The 21,478-nt window shown below is 42.5% G+C and overlaps 1 protein-coding gene across 9 annotated transcripts in view; it reads left to right on the forward strand.

The window, feature by feature from the left end:
• prickle2b (prickle homolog 2b) overlaps positions 1 to 21,478 on the forward strand; it is a 92,689-nt gene that overhangs the window by 65,704 nt on the left and 5,507 nt on the right. For 5 of the 9 annotated variants that reach the window (XM_083534743.1, XM_083534742.1, XM_083534748.1 and 2 more), the window contains 3 exons: positions 14,107 to 14,290; positions 20,154 to 20,267; positions 20,398 to 20,535. In XM_083534743.1, the coding sequence (XP_083390869.1) occupies positions 14,107 to 14,290; positions 20,154 to 20,267; positions 20,398 to 20,535 (436 nt within the window). Of the gene's footprint in view, positions 1 to 4,954; positions 5,338 to 5,698; positions 7,521 to 7,674; positions 7,730 to 14,106; positions 14,291 to 20,153; positions 20,268 to 20,397; positions 20,536 to 21,478 lie in introns of those variants that run through there. The other 4 variants (XM_083534747.1, XM_083534746.1, XM_083534750.1 and 1 more) reach the window with 4 other exon arrangements.

Raw genomic sequence — 21,478 nt, forward strand, 5'->3', positions numbered from 1 at the left:
TGTGAGAGCGCTGTTCTGTAAAAATCAGCCTCCACACATTGTCCTGCTGGCAGGCGTGCATTCATAAAGAGGCGCTGAGCGCGAGCTTCGCGAGTTTCCTGTCCATCTCTTCTTGCTCTTTTAATACGCAAAAAAGAGATCCAGGTTGCTGTACGGATCACTTTATGTCCACGTTTACCATTTTTGGTGCACACCAAGTTCTATTCAGTAATACAATCCATGTTCAAAAGTATCGGGACGACTAGACTTTGTGTTTCTTGTTTAAACTGTTACCACAAAGTCAAAGGCACACAATCGTATAGGATGTCTATAGATGTGGTAGCATGAAATTTTCCCTTTCACTTAAACTAGGAGACCTAAACCTGTTCCAGCATGACGATGCACCAAATCCAGCTCCATGATAATATGATTTACATGGGTTGGAGTAAAAGATCTTGAGTGGGCTGCTATAGAGCTCCTCTGACTTCATTCCTATTGAGCACCATTGGGATGAATGGAAATGCTGAATGCACCCCAGGTACCTGAATCAGAACCAATGAGGCTGAATATATCCCCCAAAAAAAACATAAACTCACACCAAAATCTAGTGGAACATCTTCCCAGAAGAGTGGAGGTTATTATAACAGCAAACGGCGACTAAATTTGAAATGAAATGTTCAAAAAGCACATTGTGTCCAAACATTTGTCCATGTAGTGTATGTACAAGCATGTTAACCGTGTTCAGAGACACAATGAAGAAAAATTCAGTTTAGAAGGAGGTTGAGATGTTTCGTGAATAAATGCCGATACAAGGTGTAGCCCCGTCCCCTTTTCACCTTCCTGCAAATTTTAGCATGCACGCATCACTAACACGACATACACATTCAATCGGCATCCCAATCGACAAGAAAATGAATATCCGTGAGCCACGATTCTTGCACGTTCCATGACTTGAGCAGAACCTAGTGATTATCTTTAATCACAGGTCTATCGTTTGGGGCTCTTCGTCGTTCGCGGATCTTCGGAACGGACGTTATCGCGCGACGGGCCAAGTTTTAACTGGGTTCATCTCGTACAGTGGGACAAGCAATATTTTTCAAAGACCACACAGTCTAAAAGCAGCTTAAGACAGGATGAGAGAGAGAAAGAGACAGAAAGGCAGAGAAGAACTAGAACGAGCGAGAAAGAGGAGAGAGTGCATTAGATGACTCATCACTCCTGGTTTATTGTTCTTTCTTAAAATAGCCGCTGCTTTTCATCAAATGTCAAATCTAATAGCGCAGTGCGAAAATGCTACCTTTTTTCACTTATTTCTCATTCTATTTTTTTTATGTTTTTCCTTCCAACTTTCGTTTCAACCAGTGCACTTCTTCACGTGACGCTTTTGACCCGTTTGGGACTTGATGAAGGCTCTTGATGTAGTCGCCAAGGAAAAAAAAACGAGCGCAAACACTCTCCCGTCTTCCCAAAAGGCTTTCAGACGGACCATCCTGCGACTCGAAATTGATGTCGTGATGGACGTGGACGTGGCCTCGCAGCACTTCCTGACGATGGACAGCTCTCGTCTAAGTGGGACGTGGAGAGCAGAAATAGCATTGTCCCTCAAGAGCTTCCTCTACGAGGTCATCCTGGAGCTCAGGGCCTCTCCACGGTGAAAAAAACGAGCCTCTGTGCAGGCCTAATGGATTCCACAGGCCCCATTCCTCTTCTTCTGTCTTCTCTCTCTGTCTTTCTCTTTCTATCGTTAAACATATTCAGCAAATTGAATCCCGTGCTTCGTTATTGTGCCCAGCACTTAAAATGTAATTTTATCCTTCTGGCTGCTCTCAGTGAATTCACTTAATGCATAATCCGGAGTGGAAATGAATGTTTTTTTTTTTTTACTTCTACATTACCAAATCCTGTGTTCAGCCCTGTGGATATTTTTCAGCCAAATCCTCAGAAAAAACTCGGATTATCCTCGGAATGAAATATCGCTTGGAATTGTTCCCATTTCGGATCCGACCTCCAAAGTTAATCTCGTAACTAGGGCCGGAGGATAATGATAAAATATTATACCGCGATGCCTTGTAGCATATCCCGAACATATCCGAGAACCCCTGACGACACACTGAAAGCTATCTGCGCAGTGTAAACACGGAGTCGGCGATAGGCCTGAAGACAAACGACATACCGGTTTGTGCAACTCCAGAAAAAAAAGAAAAAACGGATTTATGTCGGGATCCTCTCGGAGGAAAGGAAACAAAGCTCAGCTGTCGAATGGAAAGTCAGTCGGCACTTTACTGCCTCAGATCCATCTACGTTACCTCACTGAAATGGCATTAGCTTTTATTTTTCCTCTATCCTCACTTTTTCTGAAGCAAACGACTGCTCTCTTTTCCTTCATTGCACATTCCTGCACCAGCACTCTACCCAGATTTTCACTGAAAATTCTGTTTCTGGATGATACTCTTATCTGCTTGAGGGGATTTAGAGAAGAGCTTCATTAGAAGTTCACAGTATAAAAACTTTTGTTCAACACTCTTCCTGCTCAATACGCAGTTCCAGATGTGATGCTAATATCGAAATGCACATCTGGGCATATGTGTTTGCATGTTAGCAGGCAGCGTATTGGGCCTTTTTTTTTTACAGGCCGCGGTTTGTATCGTGGAGAGACCAGGCGCGTGTGTGGTTCCTCTGCTCGGCCCCATGCGCCGAAGCTGGGTAACTGATATCGCCGTGTGTGTGTACACATTGGTTTTGGCTCCGGCGCTCGTGGGGAAACGCCGATCTGCCATCCGATAAGAGGTTAGCTGCGCTTGCTCACGTGGTCCGAGATACAGGACGCACAGAGCAGCCTGTTTATATCCAAAGCCGGATTGGTTTACACACGGTTTCCTCAAGGGTTTAATGGATCATTTCTGGTGGTGAATTATACGTCGTTATACGCTTCGTGGTTCAAATTGCGAAAGATTTGATGCTTTAACCCACGTCGCCTTGGTTTAGCTAATATATCTTAGCAAATGTGAATAACTCTGAATGCTTTGGTTGCGATTGGAGACTTGTGATGTGCGAATGTAATGAGTGACATTAAACATGACTGAAAGCATTAGTAGCCAATCAACAGATAGTATGTGATGTTCAGTTATATAAGATTAATAGATGTACCTGCATTCATATTTATGTACATTTCGATGAAGTGCTCTGCTTCTGGCTGCAAAAACATGTCGCACCTTTTAGCCCGATCTGTTCAGGGGCCCCCGGGGTCATCGGTTTCACTCTTTCCCCCCACATTTTTGTGGTGAACTGATTGTTCACTAATCTTAGCGCTTTGAAAAACATGCGACTTAACTGTGTTTGGGGATGAGTCCAAAACCAGCACTGGAAAATGCACGCACCGATAACACTGATGAATAATGAGAGAGAGAGAGAGAGAGAGAGAGAGAGAGAGAGAGAGAGAGAGAGTTTATGGGAACTGACCTTTTGCATTTATTAATGTTTGTTCTTAACAATTACTCCCACAGGCTTGTAATTTTTGTCTGAGAAACGTTTGCTTCGAAGGTAAGACACAGTGTAATTATCACCTTAAAAAAAGAAGGAGGAATCCACAGAGCATAAATGTGGGCTGCAAAGAAACTCAAATACGTCTTTAATTCGGTTACGCAGTCCTCTCCAACCACGGTGCTGTTATTCCCATCTTGTGCTAAGACCTGATTAAGAATGCATGAAGTCATGTAATTACACTTGGATAATTTTATTGCTCGATGCTCGTTAAATATTTAGATGGACCGATTTCTGTCTGCAGAAGCACGAATTTCTTAAATGTGTTGGAAATCACCTAAACCTTCATATCCTGTCATGACAAAGGCCCTCCGAATGCCACAGATCGTGGACGTAATTAATGAGGTGCAAAATGTCTTTTGGATGTGATGTCAACCATTTCTTCACATCTGCTGTGTCCTGAGCGATGTAATCCACCAATCGCGGACCATAATGTCAGTGGACAGGTCTTGAAAGTGAACGTTTTCTTCCTTTTTCTTCAACTGATTAAAGCTTTTGTTTGGTGTAAGTTCTAGTGATCATGTGTAGCAAGGTTTCCTCTGGGTTACCTGTTTTCTCTATAATCCCAAAACCAGGATAGAGAAACCCCATCCCCCCCCCTCTCCCCCCCTGAACCTGATCAGGACCCTGAACACTTCAATTACCAACTAAATTCATCAGGAACCTTCTCAGAAAGTAGGTGGTCAATCCGGGCTGTCAATTATTTTCTCTGTCAGTGATCGTTAAATCTGGATTTTGTGATCATTGGTTCCCTGTGAATTATTAGACGTAGATGTTCGGGAATGTTTTTTTTATATATACACTATATCACCTATGAATTGTTGTCAATATTATATTTGTAACTAAAGATTTTTTAAAAATAATCAGGATTGTAAACATTTTAATTACTTACTGAATTACTCATTAACCAATCAGGAACCTTCTCAGGTAGGTGGTCTTTTTTTGGGCTGTCTGTCAATAATATTTTATAAAATTTCACAAAAATGTACTTGGAAAAGCTGAATGCAGATGATTAGGAATGTTCTCTGTTACAACTGCAGATTTTTTAATTTATTTTTTTAATAAACATTAGCCATTGACCCTTATCAACTTTATATTTGTAACTAAAGGTATTAAGATCTTTTAGAGGGTCATGTTGCATTATTTACTGCTATTCTTTGCCTCTGAATGGCGCTTTAATTGCCCCTGGGGCGAAAAGGAGCAGGGAGGAGGAGGAGGGGGGGGTGTATACGCATTTACATGTAAATGACACCATTGAGGTCCTAATTATAACTCTGACTCTCTGACCCCGCCCCCTGATATTAGCACACACACCGGTGATTGGTTTAGCGCCTACGGAACCGCTGACCGGCCATTATTTGACTTTATTTGCATACTCTGAGGTGATTGGTTGGCATGGCTTTGGAGCTGTCCGTCCTTATTTGCATACTAAGATCTGATTGGTCATGGCGAGCGCTCGCTCAGCTCCGTCTCCGTTCGCGCAGTGGAGCAGGAGTCAGTCGCGCTTTACGCTGCTCAGCGCGCGGTTTATTTACAACAGGGGACTTTGGGTTGGAGAAGGAAAAATCCTGATTTTGTGATTATGCCTGGAAGAAACGGTCTTGGAAACGGATTGTTTTATTGGAATTGGTCGCATCGCGGGGTTTTTTGTTTATGATTTTATTCTCACTTGCTGCTGTAGACTCTCCAGACTGCTGGCCAGTGCGCACGGATGCCATTTGAGACGAGGTTGAGACATGCCTTAGGGTCGCAAAGGCTTTTGAGAAAAAAAAATGAGAATCCTGCAAGAATACTGAGATATTAGTCGGAAAAACAACGGTAGGAAGCAAAAAACCAAACAGTGCGCTTTTCAGTTTGTTAAAAACTTTTAAAAATGTGATAATAAGAAACAAAATGTTTGCATTATTTTTTCATGCCATATGATGTTTTGTTTGTTTGTTTTTTGTATATAATTTACCATTTTTGTGCCAAAATAATAAACAGATGGAGAGCTGATATGGTTGCAGAAATGCATCCTTTTTTTTTTTTTTTAAAGCGGCGCTCCGCAAAATGCACGCGCTCAATGCATTATGACATCACCAAGACGCTCATATATTAAAAAGAATTTTAATTTTTGATTAGATGTTTGATAGCATTTATTGTAACTCAAAGCTGCCATTTTTTTTTTACTCGTGTTCAGTCCTCTCCACTGGTGCTGACCCGTTCCCTGTAAGTCGGATTAACGCTTTTGTTTTCGGTTTGTTTGGCTTTTGTTGCCCTCCAAAGGATCGATCGAGTCAGAATTTGGCGCTGAGCATTAACACATGAATGCCGAGATCGAGTTCTCTCTCTCTCTCTCTCTCTCTCCTTCTCTCTCTCCTTCTCCAACGCGCACCAGTGACCCCCCTCCATATCACCACCTATCTGACCTTGTTTCCTTCACTGCTTTTTATTGGTCATAATAAATCCAGCACGACTCAACCGACAACACCTCCTTCTCATTAAAAACCCTGGGTTTTGGAGCAACCCCTGGAGTCCAGCTGTGTGCCTCCACCAGTACTTGTATAAAATTGAAGAAGGATGTGATGCACATCTGCACACATCTGGAATATACTCCGATTCACTGGATGCTCCAAATGAACGAATGAGTGTTCATTTAACCCTTTTCATTCGGATGCTTTGGACACCTTTAATTGGTCTGAACGTGGTTCTGTGACCCGGCATTCCCACACCACCCTTATTCTTGTGCGAGACGTGTGTGGTGTTTATCGCCGCATCGCTGTGGGAAAACGTGCCGAACTGAGCCGATGACGGGATGAATCGACAGCGTGGATCTACTTTGGCTTCTATTTCGGATATTCTCTAGAGCTCTAACACACCTGAGCCAACAAACGCAGCTCATTAGCAGGTCAACGATATTGTGTAAAGTTCTGAAAAAACCCTCTGCAGGACACGACGCAGGGTCGAGAATCATCGCCTTCACTGCGTGTGTTGATGCACAGGGTCCCCGAGGTTTAGTCCGGTTTGACCTCCTTATTTAACACACCCGAGTCAACTCTCCAGTTAATTACCAGGGCCTTGCGAAGTCAAGATGGAGTTGGAAATAAAAATGAAACCACACCAAGATCTGTAGATATCTCAGGGGGGGGGGGAACGGTATGGGTTAGGTATTTAAGGTTACGTACACCGAAGCTACTTCCTGGATTCTTCTCCAGAATATTGTCTATACAGATTACATTTTAGAGAAAATGGACAATATGGAAAAGTTTTGCAGATGCTTCGACTCAGGTGTGTTAAATGAGGAATGCTCAGCCTTCCGGGGGGCTGCAGATTGACATGCATGCAGAGGCGAGGTGTGAAAACGTCCCATTGTCGCTCTAAACGCAGCGGGTTTTGGTTTCAATCGTTCGAGTAGGAGGAGTAGATTCCATTTCATTTACAGAGTAGCGATGAACGTGGGGCTTCGTTTGAATCCGACTGCTCGATTTGCTACACACACAGCCCCTTTAAAGGGACGAGTCTCCAGCGTTGCACTGCCGAGCCGGACTCGCTCAACGGCACTGTGTTTTAGAGCGATTTTAGATGGTTTGGACAGATGGGTACCGTACCGTAAATCTCTAAAGGTTGCTTACTTGTTTCCTCGGCATGAGCCTTAGTGCTTCAGTGTACTTTTTTTTTTTTCCCCCTCCAGCAGGCATCTTTCTTTAGCACAACACTGTAAGCAGACAGCCTGAACAGGTAGGAGGAGCAACCTGAGAGCAGATTTACGCTTTTATGAAAGCATGTTCCACGGCATAACTCCACAAACGTGTCCTTTGTCTTTGGTTCGGAGGCGTGAAATAAATATATAAATAAATAAATAAAAAAAACGGATCTAGTAAAAGAATGCAAAGGCCTCGTCTGTAAGAGTGTGTGACGCATGAAGCGCGCCTGCTTGATGTTAGACGTGGGACGTGTGCCAGGCCACAGGTGCCCGAACGCCCTGGGGACAAAAATCAGCCGATCGTGATGGATTGCAGCAGGTGGGCACATGCGCTAATCCCTGTCTTCTTGAACGTATCGAATCAGTGCACCATAATTGCTTGCTAACAATATGTTCCATTGCTAAACGTGATTGGAAATGTTCCAGTTTAAAAAAAAAAAGTACTTATAATTGGATCTCTGTTCATTCTTCAGGTTATTCATCCAGTGCATGGGGTGCCAATACTAATGATACTACTTTAACAAAATGGTGAGTCTCTTAAAAGACAAGAACAAGGCTAAATAAGTATCTGTAAATGAAGGAGGTGTCTGTCTTGGAGAAATGGGTGTGGCCTATGAATGTGTGAGATTGCATGGTCTCATTGTCAGGTCAGATGAAGGAATGTTTGTTGGTGAGAAGTTATGACCAATGTGTGTGTGTGGCTTCAATGTCTATCATCACCAAATGAAGGAGTCATGGCCTTTGTATCTGTAAAGTGGGTGTGACCTCTGAGAAGGTGTGGTCTCACTGTCATCTCCACGAAGGAGGCGTGGCCTGTATCTGTCTGTCCCAGTCAAGTAGGTGTGACCTATGACAAGGTGTGGTCTCATTGTCATATCCACAAAGGAGGTGTGGCCTGTATCTGTCTGTCCCAGTAAAGTAGGTGTGACCTATGAGAAGGTGTGGTCTCATTGTCATATCCACAAAGGAGGCGTGGCCTGTATCTGTCGGTTCCAGTGAAGTAGGTGTGACCTATGAGAAGGTGTGGTCTCATTGTCATATCCACAAAGGAGGTGTGGCCTGTATCTGTCTGTCCCAGTAAAGTAGGTGTGACCTATGAGAAGGTGTGGTCTCATTGTCATATCCACAAAGGAGGCGTGGCCTGTATCTGTCGGTCCCAGTGAAGTAGGTGTGACCTATAAGAAGGTGTGGTCTCATTGTCATCTCCACGAAGGAGGCGTGGCCTGTATCTGTTGGTCCCAGTGAAGTAGGTGTGACCTATGAGAAGGTGTGGTCTCATTGTCATCTCCACAAAGGAGGTGTGGCCTGTATCTGTCGGTCCCAGTGAAGTAGGTGTGACCTATAAGAAGGTGTGGTCTCATTGTCATCTCCACAAAGGAGGCGTGGCCTGTATTTGTCGGTCCCAGTAAGATGGTGTGGCCTTTCAGGCTGAGTGAAGAAGGTGTGATCTTGTGCATGCAGCTTCAATGTCTATCATCGCCAAACGAAGGAGACCTGTCAATCCCATGAAGTGGGCGTGACCTATGATTGTGTGAGAAGGTTTGGTCTCGTTTTCAGTGCAATGAAGGAGTGGTTTCTGAGTGTGTCATGGCCTATGTAGCTGACAATTTCAGTGGCCTATGAGCGTGTAAAAAGGCGTGGTCTAATTGTCAGTGTTGTAAAGGAGGCGTGGCCTGTGTATCTGTCAGTCCCAGTGAGAAGGTGTGGCCCCTTTTTTAGACTGAGTGAAGTTGTCACCTGTGTCGTCTGTAGCTTCAATGTCCATCGTCCTAAATGAAGGAGGCGTGGCCTATGCACCTGTCAGTTCCACGTTTCTAGTGGTAACACATTTCCGTATCACTTTATTTGAATACTAGCCATTGGTGGTTTGAGAGGTCCATAATCGAAGCGCATTACTTTTCCTGGCTGTGTTTCAGTTTGAAACTGGGTGGGGTTCTGTTATAAGATCACTCATTTGGCGTGTTTAAGAGGAAAAAACGATCAGAGAGAGAGCGAGAGAGAGAGAAATAATTAGCTCTGTTACAGCCAGCTGCATCTAGCTCTTACAACACACTGCCTGTTTACTCGTCTCGTCTGTTTGGAGTGATGCTATGGAAATCCTGCGTGCCTCGCAGGTATCCTGGCGATGTGGAATTTCTCTGGCAGAAAAAAAAAAATCGCACAAACCTGGTTCATGCCTGCAAACTGCCTGGAATTACTCGTAAACTCCCATGTGTTTTGCCTATAGCTGTTGTTAAACAGAGGAGAGAATAGTCCAGCAGTAACCACATCGCATCTGCTGGTTTTAAAACGACACAAAAATGCACTTATTAAGCCGGAATGTGAGCGTCTGTCTGCTCGTATTCGCGAGCGCATGACTCGCTGTCTGTCCAGACGCCTTGCAGGCTGGCAGCAGTTCACCGTCGACTCCAGGGACGGGACAGCCGCTTTTATGTCGGTCTAGTCAAGGCGGGGTGGTGTCTTTTTTTTTTTTTTTTAGGCCTTCAAACCGTGTCTGCTGTGTGTGCAGGGTTTTGTAATGAAATCAGCATGCGGACCTTTTGCTGTCCGTCTGTCGAGCGCTGAGTGCTTTATATCTACGATTTCAGCCTGGAGAAATGATCTCGCTAAAGGAAAACCGATTTGTTCTTCACTGGGGCTTTTGCGATCAATCGGGAACTGGGGAGCGATGACTTTTTTTTGTCTTAGGAAAGAATTTTCCTTGTGAACATGTTTGTGTGTGTATATATATATAATATATAGTATACATGCATATATACATACACTGTCTGGGTATCTGGCCTTTGTTTTTTTTTTCCGAAGCTCTTCATCCTGGTTTCATATTTGTAGCAACATATCTGTGTTTCCTAAATCCGAGCTTTGTTTCTGTGTTTTTGTGTTTTGATGAAGATGAAACTATTTCAGGGTCTTGTCCTTGTCATCATGAGTCTTAAGGTCAGGATAAGAGAGCGTCGCTGCAGTGTCCTCAGGCCGGGTCATGACACAAATTTCCAAACCTTGAACACAGACAGAGCTAGAAGTTGAAGTAAAAAAAGTTGCATTTGAAGTAAAAAATGCCTCCTGAACCACATAAGTTGGACTTTTTTTTGCTTTTTTGAACCTACTTAAAGTTCCCTGCAATACCCACAATGCAGTTTTTAAATTGTGATATATATATATATATATATATATATATATATATATATATATATATATATATATATATATATATATATATATAATATTGAGATATTGAGTAAAATATTAATGGTGATGCAGCAGGATATTGCCCATGATTCATCTTTCCTAAAGAGATCCTAAAAATGCTTCCTGAACAACTTGCATAATCAGGAGCTTTCATTTTTTTTTTAAACTAAACAGTTTTTTCTTTAGTTAAATGTCCCTACATTTTCATACAAACTATCCTAGAGAGGTGATTTAGTCTTTTAGTTTGGCCAACTTTCATGCCACCTACAGCACTATGGCATGTTGAATTTCTCACCGGAAAAATAGTTAGCAAGAAAGGAAGCACTAGCTGTCTCACGTTTCGGAGTTAACGGCGAAATTCATATTAAACACAGCTAAGATGAAATGCAACAAAAAACAGTCTTGTGATGTCATCAAACCCCGAAGCACATGCATTGTTTAGTTTATTACTCCGGCCTCACATCACTGCCGCCTGATCCAGTACGACAGGAATGCTGCTGTTGCGAAAAAATGCCGACACGTCCAGTACACAGTTAAAGCTAATGGGGGGCACTTAGCGTGATCTCATTATTACTGCGGCTCCCGCTTCCTCTCATCCATCATTACTGATAGTGGACTGTTTGGGTGAAACGTTCCTTCGGTTTCAGCACACGCGTGAAACCGAAGCTTTTGTCCTTGTCCTTGCTGTAGCAGCTGCCCAAGTGTGAAACACTCGACATCCTAGCGAGAGGAGAAAAAAAAAAAAATGTGTGTTTTCTCAGGGAGCTAATTAGAGGCTTGAGATTGGAGAGAGGGGTTTGATTATCCGGCGCTTGATTAGAACATTTGAATAGTGCTTCAGAATGTATTTCAGTATTTCCGTTCTTTCAAGACTCTTGAAAATTGTGTAAAACTTTCTCAAATGCACAAAAATATTCGCACACACACCTATTTGGAAATAACCGAATAAATATATAATAGCGCAGGTTTACTGCAGTCCATAGGAGCTGTAATCAGACCCCCAGTTTCCAGTGCAGAAGACACATTGATTGACTTGCAAAGTGTCAGTTGTTGTTTATCCGGTCTGGTGTCCTTTCATGGAGAATGCAGATATAATCAAATATAACTCTTACATTTCCATGTTACAGATACGGACTGGTGATAAAGCAAAAAAAAAACAGTGGCTCCGAGGGGGGGTGAGGGGCACTTATTTATTTTACACGTCTCTTTAGGAATAAAGGTCACTTCAGGTCACACCAGTGACCACATTCTTATCCTTCAATGATACCTTACTTTAATGAAGGGCATGGGCTCTTAGGATGACTCCGCCCCTCCAGAACGGCTACTCTTTGTAGTCTCTGCAGAACTGTGGTTATGTGGCTTCCCCCCCCCCCCCCCTTTCTCCTGATGCGGCAGCGCCTGCGGGGTGCTCGAGGTGCTAACAGGATTTGGTCTGTGTTGTGTCCATACCTCTGAGGCAGATGAGGTTAAGAGATCTGACCAGCAGCCTCTGGAGCTAGGGAGTGAGGTTTGGCACGGCCACGTCTGCCCTGCTGGAGACTAACCAGATGTAAAGTTTGTGTGTGTGTGTGTGTGTGTGTGTGTGTGTGTGTGTGTGTGTGTGTGTGTGTGTGTGTTTGAGACGACTTTTCGGTGTCCCTTGTTGTAACCAAATGTGGCCAAGTTACTAGAGCGTGAGGAGGAGTTTAGCCAGCAGTTGTGTGTATTTGTGTGTGAAGTGTCACTGTAATCTGATGCAGGCTTTTAACACTCGGAAGAACAGGACACTGATTTGTGTGTGTGTGTGTGTGTGTGTGTGTGTGTGTGTGTGTGTGTGTGTGTGTGGGTCTGTCTGTGTCCTTGGGGGGTGAAATTGATGTGTTTAATATACTGGCCTTTCAGAAAGCTCGCCCTATTGTAATGAGTTACTGGAAGAAGCGTGACTCATGTCTGAGTCAGCATTAAAAGGTGCAGTTTGTCGGTATTTATATAAAAAAGCGTCTAGACCTGTAGCAATCACAGATTTTAAAAGATACATCCGGTAAATTCTTTGAAAAGGACGAAAGATCACCCCCAACATCGCCTTGCAAATTCTTTGTTTCAGGTGTTTGCATTTTGCACTGAAATAATCTCACAGGCAAATAGTGGTCCTTATTTATCTGGACCAAACCTGGTGAATGATGTTTCACTGTGATTCATTATAATTAATGATTAGAAGCGACATATTACATCTTTAAAATTGCACCGATTGGTTTATTGGTTTTTTATTATTTATTTTTTTTATTTGGTAGTGCTGCTCGGTTTTTCACTTAAAAAAAATCTATATATAATAGTCAAATTTTGCTTTGTTAGCAAAGCTACATTATATGGACCATAAGCCTGGTATGTGCTTTTTGAACGTCCCATTCCACATTTAGTTCCCATTATCTGTTATAATAACCTTCTGGGAAGATGTTCCACTAGATTTTGGAGTGTTTGTGGAGATTCATTCAGCCACAGGGGTGTTAGTGAAGTCAGGTACTGATATATAGGTCGGGTGAGGAGGCCTGGGGTGCAGTCAGCGTTGCAGTTCGTCCAAAAGGTGTTCGATCGGGTTAAGGTCAGATCTCTATAGCAGGCCACTCAAGATCAGCCACACACTCCTAACCCACGTAAAGGATATCTTTATGGCTCTGGCTTAGTCCACGGTCATGCTGGAACAGGTTTGGGTCCTCCAAAAAAGTGTAGGAAAAATTTAATGTTAACACATCCGAAGACGTCCTTGTGTCATTGTTTGTCTCCAACTGTGTGTTTGAAGAAAAAAAACACATATGGCTGGAAAGTCAGGTGTCCCAATACTTTGGTCAATATAGTGTATGTTACTGATGCATATCATGTTCAACTATTTTGCTAGTCACATCAAACACACACCTACCCATTAGACATAACTGAATATATGTTATGTGGTACTGGTTTAGGGGAAAAATGTATCTGCCCCTTTAAGAGGATGAACAGGGTTTCCACAGGGTCTTAAAAAGTCAAAAAAATTAGCAAATCTAAATTTCAAGCCTTAAAGCATGTCTTATATTTGCTGTTCTAGATTTTAAATAATCTTAAACAGGTCCTAATTTTACAGTGTGAATGTAACGCTACCTGTGTGTTTTGTTTGTTAGTTTCCGTGGAGTTGTAGTTCTTTCTTTCGCCAGTCCAAATATTATTCGCTGTATTACGAAACAAATGAAACCAACATGCAGCAGCCAGTCAGCTTTCTGTTATTAGCACAAGTATGTACCACAGACTGAAAACGGATTTTATTTTTAAGATTGAAGTCTTAATTTCTTATTCTTAATGTCTTAAAGAGGCTTAAGTTTGACTTTGTGAAACCTGCAGAAACCCTGATGGAGTGTGAAAACTCCATTGGATTAGAGAATTGAGCATGTGTACTACCAATATTTACAGTTCATCAAGCAACTTTCTTCAGGTAAACATGTTTCATGAAAGCGTCTGTTTATTCTTCCTCGATAATTTGGATGTTTGTATTAAATTGTGAGCAGATGGGAGACATCGACTGATCAGTCCGTCTGGTATTGTTTAAACAATCCTGATTTGTTTGGCAGAGCTCCGTTTTCCTGCAAATCAAACCATAACACTGGACTTATTGCGGAATGATTTCGAATCGCTTAGATTTCAAACAGTTTGGATTCAGTGAAATGGCCAGAATCCGATGTAACTCTCGACCCGTGTCTGATTTCTCTGCTCAGGAAGATTTGTCTGCACTGCAAGTGTCCACGTGAGGATCATGCTGTGACGGCCATGCCCCTGGAGATGGAGAAGACCGTGTCCAAGCTGTTGTATGACTTCCAGAGGAACTCCACTTCTGACGACGACTCGGGCTGCGCCCTGGAGGAATACGCCTGGGTGCCACCGGGCCTCAAACCCGAACAGGTACGACACCTGAAACTATGCCTTTTATTCCCTCGTAACACCATCAGTCAGCAAGTGTGTTGATTAAGGAGTTAATTTCTCTAACATGCAATAGGAGAGCGTCCCCAGCTCCTCACCGATCTCCACTGATGATGGTTATAAACCTGAACTAACATCAGCATATACCTGGATTAAGACCGTTGTTCATCTAAACTGGATTTGAGATCAAAGACATAAAGATCAAAAGATTTAAATGTGCTTTGGTCTTGCCTTTAGTCCTCGTTTAATCCTTTAGTTTCCTCTTTAATCACCTCCATTCTTCTGGGAAGGTTTTCCACTAGATTTTGAAGTGTACTTGTGGGGACATTTGTGTTTGACACAAGGGTGTTAGTAAAGTCAGGTGGTGTGTGTGTGTGTGTGTATGTATGTGTGTATATATATATATATATATATATATATATATATATATATATATATATATATATATACATACACACACACACACACACACCAGACATTATATACCATATATATATTATATCAGGTATCGATGTAGGTGAAGTGAGGAGGCAGTCAACAGTAGGGATGAGATCAGAGCTCTATATCAGGCCACTTAAGATCTTCCTCTCCAAACAATGTAAACCAGATCTTCATGGAGCTCGCTGTGTGCACAGGGGCATGTCAAACTGGATTATTACCAACACGTTTATTATACTGCATCCAAAGACACGTCCTATACAATTGTGTACCTCCAGCTTTGTGATAACAGTTTGGAGAAGATCCACATATGGCAGAAAAAGAACAGGTGTCCTAATACTTTTGTCCATATTGTGTAGGTAAGGTGAGGAGCCCTGGGGTGCAGTAAGGTTGAGAAAGTAACACATATGAGAACAGGTGCCCCAATACTTTTGCTCATATAGTGCATGCATTAATCTATATATGTATTATCATTGTAGTGCTTTGTAAATTCTTTAAAGAAAAAAAAAGTAATTTAGGTTTTTATGTGCCATGTTTTACTCAGACACCAGGCTACAATCCAAATTGCCCCTGGCTGAGTTCCTCAACTCCGAATATATGTTAAAAATAACAAACCTTCCTAACAGACGCATGAATAAACACACCATCTCCAGACAGAAAAGCCTTTTAGAATAACGAATAAGCGGATTCGGACAGCTTGTTGGCACACGCGCAAGCCTCGGGCTGACCCACACACACACACACACACACACACACACACACACACACACACACACACACACACACACATACATACATACATACATACGCAACATTGCACTTCTGAATATATACATTTTTGCAGTATTCGGTTTAAACACACAGATATATTAACACACATCTATCCTTAAGCTGTCACAAGCACTAAAGCGTATAGTTTGAGATGAACAGGGCAGCGTGTAGCGTTAGGTTACGAACACACGCGTGAGCTCGGACACGGTTGTTATTACAGAAATCCAAACTTTGGCATTAATTTGCTCTGGTGTTTTGTAAGGCCATGCCACACACACACACACACACACACACACACAATATGTTACCTTCTATTATGAATATTTTAAGTACCCGAATTTGTCCCGAGCGCTCATCAGGTCTTTAACGTTTATTTTCAATTCCAACCTACTTAAAAACATGATTTTTTAAGAGCGTCGTGCGGTTAGCTTTCCTCGAAGCTCTTCTTGGCCTCTGCGTATTTTCACATGGGCTTTATTAGAGCACTGCGGGTGGTTGGCCCTCTCTTTATAGACCAGTTAAATCATTCATGGCTACGCTGTTTCATTTTCTCCCCGAACTGAAAGGTCTTATTGCTAGCACAGCGTAGCAGTTCAATAACCAATAAAGGCCATCTACCGTCTCCTTTTCCTGCTCCTCAGAGGTCAGCCAACGGTTGGCGGTCGATTTATCTCAAATCGCTCCATACGACGCAGAAACGAGTTCGTCGCTACGGGGAGAAAGATCGATCGGTCGTGATGGCCGTTTATTAAACGCCGCAGAAACCGCGGTCGGTCGCGGCTCGCCTCTAATCAGGATTGATATCACCCCTTGACGGATGGCCACGCATTCCAAGAGAGTCCTTGGCTTGCACCTCTGTGCTGGAATTGCTGGGTTCCTTGCCAGCGCCGAGCAACAGGAGCCAGCATACGTGGCATCGGGGTGAGATCAACGCGGTGAAGTTGCCAGCAGCGAGTCCGCTCGTTATTAGCGGGTCATTCATTATTAGAACGCTCACGTCTGCAGTTTCACCCGGAGACAGCGAGTGGATCGCGTTTGCTTACCTCCAGGAAATGAAGGACGAGATTTACAGCGAGCCTGCACGTTTCTCCTTTCCAATTAGCTCTTTTACAGCCGTTTATCCAGAATCGAGCATGATTGCGTGACGATTCCTGGACTGGTTTTAAGAGACTACCGCCTATTTCCTAAAGCTCACATGACTGGTATTAGTTTAGTGATCCAATTATGTTGGCTTAGGAATGCTGATAGCTCCGAGGCTGCCACTAAGTTCTGCTTTTCTCTGTCTCTCACTGCTCTGCTTCTGAAGAAATGCGGAAAAAAACAAGGACGGGATGTTTTGCGAGGGCATCGTTGCGATTTTGGACCCTGCAGCAGCGGGAGGCAATTCTGCTTACGCATGTCCGACTTGGCTCACCGCCGCCTTTCAGTCTTTGTGGAAAAAGGAAGTAGCCCGTAACCCAGTTTCTTTCTGGGTTTTTTTTTTTACGTCTCACAAAAGACGAGTCCCTTCAGATGGAAAGTCTCAATGTGGAAAACGAATAAGTGGGACAGAACAGGTTTTTTTTCATAGTCGTCAAACGATTTTACAATATGGTCAGACAGTTACGGGAACTGTAACTTCCTGGATATGGAGCGACGCTCTGGTGTTTTACTTGGTTGCGGTTGCCGCGGGGATTTTGTATGATAAATAACAAGACTCGTATCGCTTGAGGGCAATGGCGATTCGAGCCCTTTGGATAAAGCGGTCCACAAAAATGAGGCTGGTTATGTAAATAACCAGGCTTTGGTTTTTGTCCTGCAAAACATCAACATATCCTTGTGCGTGTTATGAAAGCCAGCTGTACGTGCTGAGATGCGCAAGGTGGCTGCCAGACCCCTGGACTCGCGGGCGGTCCGCCAGATCTCTTCGCTCTGATTACGGTTGTTTCCACGAGCCGCTGGTTTGCATGAGAGCGCTGGCTCGCGCCCGTCAGATGTCCGCACCGCACCAGCGCTGATTGTTATTGTTGGAAGCGAGCTCGGTAATTTATTGGATCCCAACCGCCGAAAGTTTCAGCTGAACAAATCCCTTGGCCCCCGACTTTCTCCGGTACTTCTCGAATATCGCGGCCGGCCAAGATAAGCAGCGGAAGAGCCATCAGTCCGCTCTTCTTCAGGGGATACGTGGGGCTCTGGAAAGCCTTGCGCAGACGAGGCGTGTTAGAATTACGACCTCACGTCCGAGGATTCTTGTTTTCGAGTTGCGCTGGTGTGACGAGCTGTTGGTTTGGTTTTTTTGTTTTTTTAACAAAAAGGACGTTTTTTTTGTACTTTATCCATTTCTGAAAAGTGAGTAATTGATATGGAGCACCTCACTGGTTTCTCTCGGCCAACAGCAGCACATCGGAAACGGTTATAAATCACGCCTCATGGAATATCCATTTTTGTCTGCTTTATTGGACGGGTTTATTCTGTATAAAGAAGGGCAGATGGAGCTCAGTGCTTCATCACGTTAAGTCATTAGACATTAGTCCATGTGTAATGAGGTGGAAGGCCAAAAGGAACGCCTGGAACCCCACAGTATCCCAGTTCGCTAATTTTTCTTTCAGATAAAAACATGAATTGTACCACTTTCTACCACAGGGTTGTGAGTTAGAATCCCACGCGTCTTGGAGCGAACTGAACACTGCTAAAATTATATATATATCGTAGCTTGATGCAGTGCCCTCATTAGGCCGATTATATAATGAAAGGCTTGCTGCATGTTGGGAACAACAAAACCGCTCATTTTGTCCTAGTTACTAGGCCGCAAAAGGTGGAGTGCAAAGGTCGTGTCTCAGCGCCGTTCTTAATCACTGTAATTTAGAGCTGCGCCAGGCTGTATGGATACATACGCTCAAGTGTGTGTGTGTGTGCATGAAAATACACATGCATGGTCTCGGGATAAAGCCTTAGTGTCGCACAGCCTGGGATGTGAGAGGGCAGATTCCATTATCTTTACATTGCTCAGCTATAAATCACCCCTGACTGTAATTGCTCTGTGTGTGTGTGTGTGTGTGTGTGTGTGTGTGTGTGTGTGTGTGTGTGTGTGTGTGTGTGTGTGTGTGTGTCTGTGAAAGGACATGTCAAGGAATGGGGGGATGGGTTAACAAGAATAGGGGCTGAGTAACACCCTGCCCCGATGTTTACTTCATTCCCTGGACACAAGTGTAGACATTTCATGTTGGATTTATTGCAGAAAAATTCCAACTTTGCAGAATTGCAAAACAAGGGAAATTTGATGACCACCAGTTGGCACAGGTTTGCAATCGGATATACTGTTTATAGGGTGTTGTGCCAAAATGGAAACGTGGAAGTAGTGAGTCTGAGTGAAAGAGTCACAGCGTAAACTGAAGAAAAAAAAAAAATTTAATTAGAAAATGGATTTATATCTGAATCTTAAAACAATGTGACGTTAAGCGGTCTAATGCGATTGGCTGATAGAGATTTCTTGAAATAGAATTATAAATAAATTTGTATTTTGGGTGTGATGAGACACTTGTTTCCTTTTTGTCCATTTTTTAAATTACCATTAGTCTTGATCCAATTTGCTAGTATACACCTGAGTTAAAGGAGTCCACACAAAGATATATAGATTTATTAAAAAAAAAAAGATGTTTCTATCGAAATTAAGGTTGACGCTGACACATTAAATACAATTACATATAATAATTAAATATAATAATGAATCAAAAAATAAAGGAATTTAATAATAATAGTTAATTAGTACAGAAATATTTTTTTAAAAGCAATAAAATACACATTCATTTAAATAAAATTTATTATGGTTCCCAATGTAATATATTCAATATACAATATGGACAAAAATATTGGGACACCTGACATTTTTAGCCATACAATGTTGTAGCATAAAACTTTCCTTTCACCTGTTCCAGCATGACATACACAAAGCCATCTTCATGAAGATATGCTTTACATAGGGTTGGAGAGGAAGAGCTCCTGCTATAGAGCTCTGAGTTTAACGCTGTCTGCACCCCAGGCTTCCTCACCTCACCTACATCAGTCTTTAAAAACACACTAGTGACTGAATGAATCTCCACGAATCTACATAAGCACACTCCAAAATCTAGTGGAACCTCTTCCCAGAAGAATGGAAATGATTGTAACAGCATATAATTGTAGAATGAAATGTTCAAACAGCACATACTGTCTTAAGGTCTGGCATCCACATCTATATGAGAGATATGTAATTAAGACTCGGTGCGGGTTTTGTAATAAAGCGTACAAGTCTGTACGGATTTGTCTTGATCTTTCGGATTTGATTTGGACGTTAAAACACATTGAATTTCACAGAATCGAGTCAGGATTTGTGGGGAGGTTTTCGAAGATCAGAAAGTTATGTAAGGGTATACATTTAGTAGTTATACTAGATTAAATACAAATCTTCCCCAAAGTATAAAAACTAATTTGCGAATGACGGGACCCTAACTGCTGACCACCAGGTCATGGTGATGTTTTAGTTCCAAAAACAACCCTCTGAAAGTACAATAGACGATTGTTATTCTATGTAATATTTGAAAGGCAAAGCCATTTTTTCCATGAAAATGTAATATATTCTTGCTGTCTGATTGGTTTTCTGTCTGTTATTGAACTGCAGGTCCATCAGTATTACAGTTCTCTGCCCGAGGAGAAAGTGCCGTATGTAAACAGCGCTGGAGAGAAACACCGCATCAAACAGCTTCTGCACCAGCTGCCACCTCACGACAATGAGGTAAGAGCGCTAACGCACGTGTCCTTCTCAGCACACCTGTACTTAGCTTTTTTACATAAACACACTTTGTCTTGTTGCTATGTAAATAACATCGGAGTCTGTGTGTGCACAATCACTCCTTCCTGCTCAGGTGCGGTATTGTAGCTCTCTGGACGACGAGGAGAAGAGGGAGCTGAAGCTCTTTAGTAACCAGAGAAAAAGGGAGAACCTGGGCCGGGGTAACGTCAGGCCTTTTCCAGTCACCATGACTGGAGCCATATGTGAACAGGTGACTCCATCTGGTGTTTTGCATATCAGATTAGTATGTAGTTTGCTAACCATGGTCTTATTTACTGATAACATCAATTTAGTTATTATTTTATTATTTAAGTACTACAAGGCATGAGGTATGTTTGCATCTATTTCTAAGTAAAAATCGGGAAAGAAGAACAGGATACGTTCCATGGAACATACGAATCCATGAAACATACATATTTCTGTGACAAAAAGAATCTATAATATGCCGATTTTTCTTTTTTTTTTTCCAGCCATAAATATGCCACAGTGTCTAAAGGTCACATCTGGTCACAAATTTCCAACACGCATTTCCTCAATTATTACTAAAATGTACAGATGTATAAGGAGAAAATTCAGGTTTGGTTCTACACCTATGCCTGTTTACTTTAAAAGATTTATTTGTCCAAGCATAGCTTTGAGTATGTTTAGATCCTCGAGTCCACCTGCTTGCCCTTCCTCCCCTTCTGCTGCCCCTGACACACAGATGGTCCACACACACTCACTCTCACTCTTTCTCTTCTGTAACCTGCAGATATTTATTCAGTCTTCAGCTGTGCTGGAACTGAAGGTGCTCTAAATAGTGTTTTGGGTTTATATTTAATAGCAGATATTAAACACCATACAGTCGAACGATGGACCGAGGGAATTAAAAAGAGCGTGTGCACGAAAACGAAGACCCCATGATATTAGATTTATAGCTATTTTTGTCAGTCACTGTTGTCAGATGGACTCTGTAATAGAAAGGTTCGCTCTATTGATTTAATCCCCAACATCCCAGCACTGACCTCTGCGTGACTGCATTTATCAAACGGGTGCGATTCTATAAAACGTCCCTCAAACCATAACCATAATTTGCATAATTGTCTTATGTTTTCGGGAATAAACGTTTACGAGACCGCTGCAATTTTAAAGTGTGAAGAATAAGTGCATCGCTG

Source organism: Silurus aristotelis, assembly GCF_946808225.1.
Source record: "Silurus aristotelis genome assembly, chromosome: 28".
In the NCBI taxonomy this organism is placed as follows: domain Eukaryota; kingdom Metazoa; phylum Chordata; class Actinopteri; order Siluriformes; family Siluridae; genus Silurus; species Silurus aristotelis.